The sequence below is a fragment of the Oncorhynchus kisutch genome, linkage group LG12 (genome assembly GCF_002021735.2).
Source record: "Oncorhynchus kisutch isolate 150728-3 linkage group LG12, Okis_V2, whole genome shotgun sequence".
Taxonomy (NCBI): domain Eukaryota; kingdom Metazoa; phylum Chordata; class Actinopteri; order Salmoniformes; family Salmonidae; genus Oncorhynchus; species Oncorhynchus kisutch.
In genome coordinates, this window is record NC_034185.2 from 27,156,682 (window position 1) to 27,159,181 (window position 2,500).

The 2,500-nt window shown below is 41.2% G+C and overlaps 1 protein-coding gene across 43 annotated transcripts in view; it reads left to right on the plus strand.

Annotated features, from left to right (window-relative positions):
• Positions 1 to 2,500, plus strand: part of LOC109901378 (uncharacterized threonine-rich GPI-anchored glycoprotein PJ4664.02) — a 38,572-nt gene that overhangs the window by 14,813 nt on the left and 21,259 nt on the right. For 37 of the 43 annotated variants that reach the window (XM_031837250.1, XM_031837260.1, XM_031837261.1 and 34 more), the window contains 9 exons: positions 12 to 89; positions 385 to 462; positions 576 to 653; positions 882 to 959; positions 1,176 to 1,337; positions 1,429 to 1,599; positions 1,689 to 1,730; positions 2,060 to 2,137; positions 2,452 to 2,500. The exon at positions 2,452 to 2,500 is cut by the window's right edge and continues 29 nt beyond it. In XM_031837250.1, the coding sequence (XP_031693110.1) occupies positions 12 to 89; positions 385 to 462; positions 576 to 653; positions 882 to 959; positions 1,176 to 1,337; positions 1,429 to 1,599; positions 1,689 to 1,730; positions 2,060 to 2,137; positions 2,452 to 2,500 (814 nt within the window). The remainder of the gene's footprint in view (positions 1 to 11; positions 90 to 384; positions 463 to 575; positions 654 to 881; positions 960 to 1,175; positions 1,338 to 1,428; positions 1,600 to 1,688; positions 1,731 to 2,059; positions 2,138 to 2,451) is intronic. The other 6 variants (XM_031837286.1, XM_031837257.1, XM_031837291.1 and 3 more) reach the window with 6 other exon arrangements.

The window sequence follows — 2,500 nt, forward strand, 5'->3', positions numbered from 1 at the left end:
CTCTGCTTTAGACTCTACAACACCTGAGGCCAGCACTACAGAACAAATTACTACAGTTGATAACACAACACAACTGATCACAGTTACCAGTAAATACAATCAAGTACTAGTGAAAATAATTTGTTCTGAAATTCAGGTCTTCACACGTTTGTGACAATATCTCTCTCTCTCCCTCGCTCTCTCGCTGTCTGTCTTTGTCTGTCTGTCTGTCTGTCTGTCTGTCTGTCTGTCTGTCTGTCTGTCTGTCTGTCTGTCTGTCTGTCTGTCTGTCTGTTGTCTGTCTGTCTGTCTGTCTGTCTGTCTCTCCCTCTCTCTCTCTCCCTCTCTCTCTCTCTCTCTCTCTCTCTCTCTCTCTCTCTCTCTCTCTCTCTCTCTTTAATTTAGACTCTACAACACCTGAGGCCAGCACTACAGAACAAATAACTACAGTTGATAACACAACACAACTGACCACAGTTATCAGTAAATACAATCAAGTACTAGTTAAAATAATTTGTTCTTAAATTCAGGTCTTCACATGTTTGTCACATCTCTCTCTCTCTCTCTCTCTCTCTCTCTCTCTCTCTCTAATTTAGACTCTACAACACCTGAGGCCAGCACTACAGAACAAATAACTACAGTTGATAACACAACACAACTGATCACAGTTACCAGTAAATACAGTCAAGTACTAGTGAAAATAATTTGTTCTGAAATTCAGGTCTTCACACGTTTGTGACAATATCTCTCTCTCTCCCTCGCTCTCTCGCTGTCTGTCTGTCTGTCTCTCTCTCTCTTTCTCTCTCTCTCTCTCTCTCTCTTTCTCTCTCTCTCTCTCTCTCTCTCTCTCTCTCTCTCTCTCTCTCTCTCTCTCTCTCTCTCTCTCTCTCTCTCTAATTTAGACTCTACAACACCTGAGGCCAGCACTACAGAACAAATAACTACAGTTGATAACACAACACAACTGATCACAGTTACCAGTAAGTATCATCATGTTCTGGGGAACAAAATGTGTGTTAAACCCCTGCTGTAGACTCTACAACATCTGCACCCACAACAGAACACAGTACTACAGCTGACCCCACAACACAACTGACCACAGTTACCAGTAAATGCATGACAATTGTTTTGGGATATTGATGGATCTAAATATATTTAATATTAGCAAGTTAATGACTGACATTGTTCATTTTCAGTTCCAACAGTACCACTGACTCTCTATGAGTACATGATTGAAATTGAACTGAACACCACAGACGTTACAGTGATAGATCAACTGAGAGCCATTCTGAGAAATGCTATTTACCCTGTCAGAATCAATAATCTGACACAAATCACTGGTGTTAACATGTCTACAGGTAAGACTTCATTGTGCAAGTTTATATTTTTAATTGCTTACACACCGATTAAGTGTCATATTGATTTCTTGATCTACTCTCATGTCCTCAGTTTGCTTCCCAAATGGTACTGGATTCCAGTGCAGATGTGAGGACCAGTATCGTTGGTCATGTGACCAGTGTGTCTCTTATGGGAATTGTGATGACATCACATCTGAAACGTGTGGATGTATCAATGCCATTCCTCCAGATGGACAGTACTGCCAGTCAGTTCACCACCACAGTAAGAACCAACATCCTCACACATTTGACATTTGTTAACATTTTCTAATATGTGTAACTAACCAATATCCTATTTTCTTCACCTTAAAGACTTCACAGCATGTCCAACAACAACAGCCTCTCCTACAACAGGTACCTTTAGAAATACCTACTGAAAAACATGACATAGTTTTTGCAATCCTTAGAATAGTACTGTTGTCATGTCTATTGATAACCTACAGTGGGCTACATTTCATGCTATTCAAGTCATAGTTTTATCATTTACAGCTGACCCCACAACAGCACTAATCACAGTAACCAGTGAGGGCTGTCCAATGAGATAAAGCAGTTCATCCCACAACACAGCTCATCACAATAACCAGCAAATACAATCAAGTACCTGTGAATAGAGTTTGTTCTGAACTCATCACACATTTGTCACAATCTTTCTGTCTCTCTGTCACTCTCTCTCTCTGCTTTAGACTCTACAACACCTGAGGCCAGCACTACAGAACAAATTACTACAGTTGATAACACAACACAACTGATCACAGTTACCAGTAAATACAATCAAGTACTAGTGAAAATAATTTGTTCTGAAATTCAGGTCTTCACACGTTTGTGACAATATCTCTCTCTCTCCCTCGCTCTCTCGCTGTCTGTCTGTCTGTCTGTCTGTCTGTCTGTCTGTCTGTCTGTCTGTCTGTCTGTCTGTCTGTCTGTCTGTCTGTCTGTCTGTCTGTCTGTCTGTCTGTCTGTCTGTCTGTCTGTCTGTCTGTCTGTCTGTCTGTCTCTCCCGCTCTCTCTCTCCCTCTCTCTCTCTCTCTCTCTCTCTCTCTCTCTCTCTCTCTCTCTCTCTCTCTCTTTAATTTAGACTCTACAACACCTGAGGCCAGCACTACAGAACAAATAACTACAGTTGA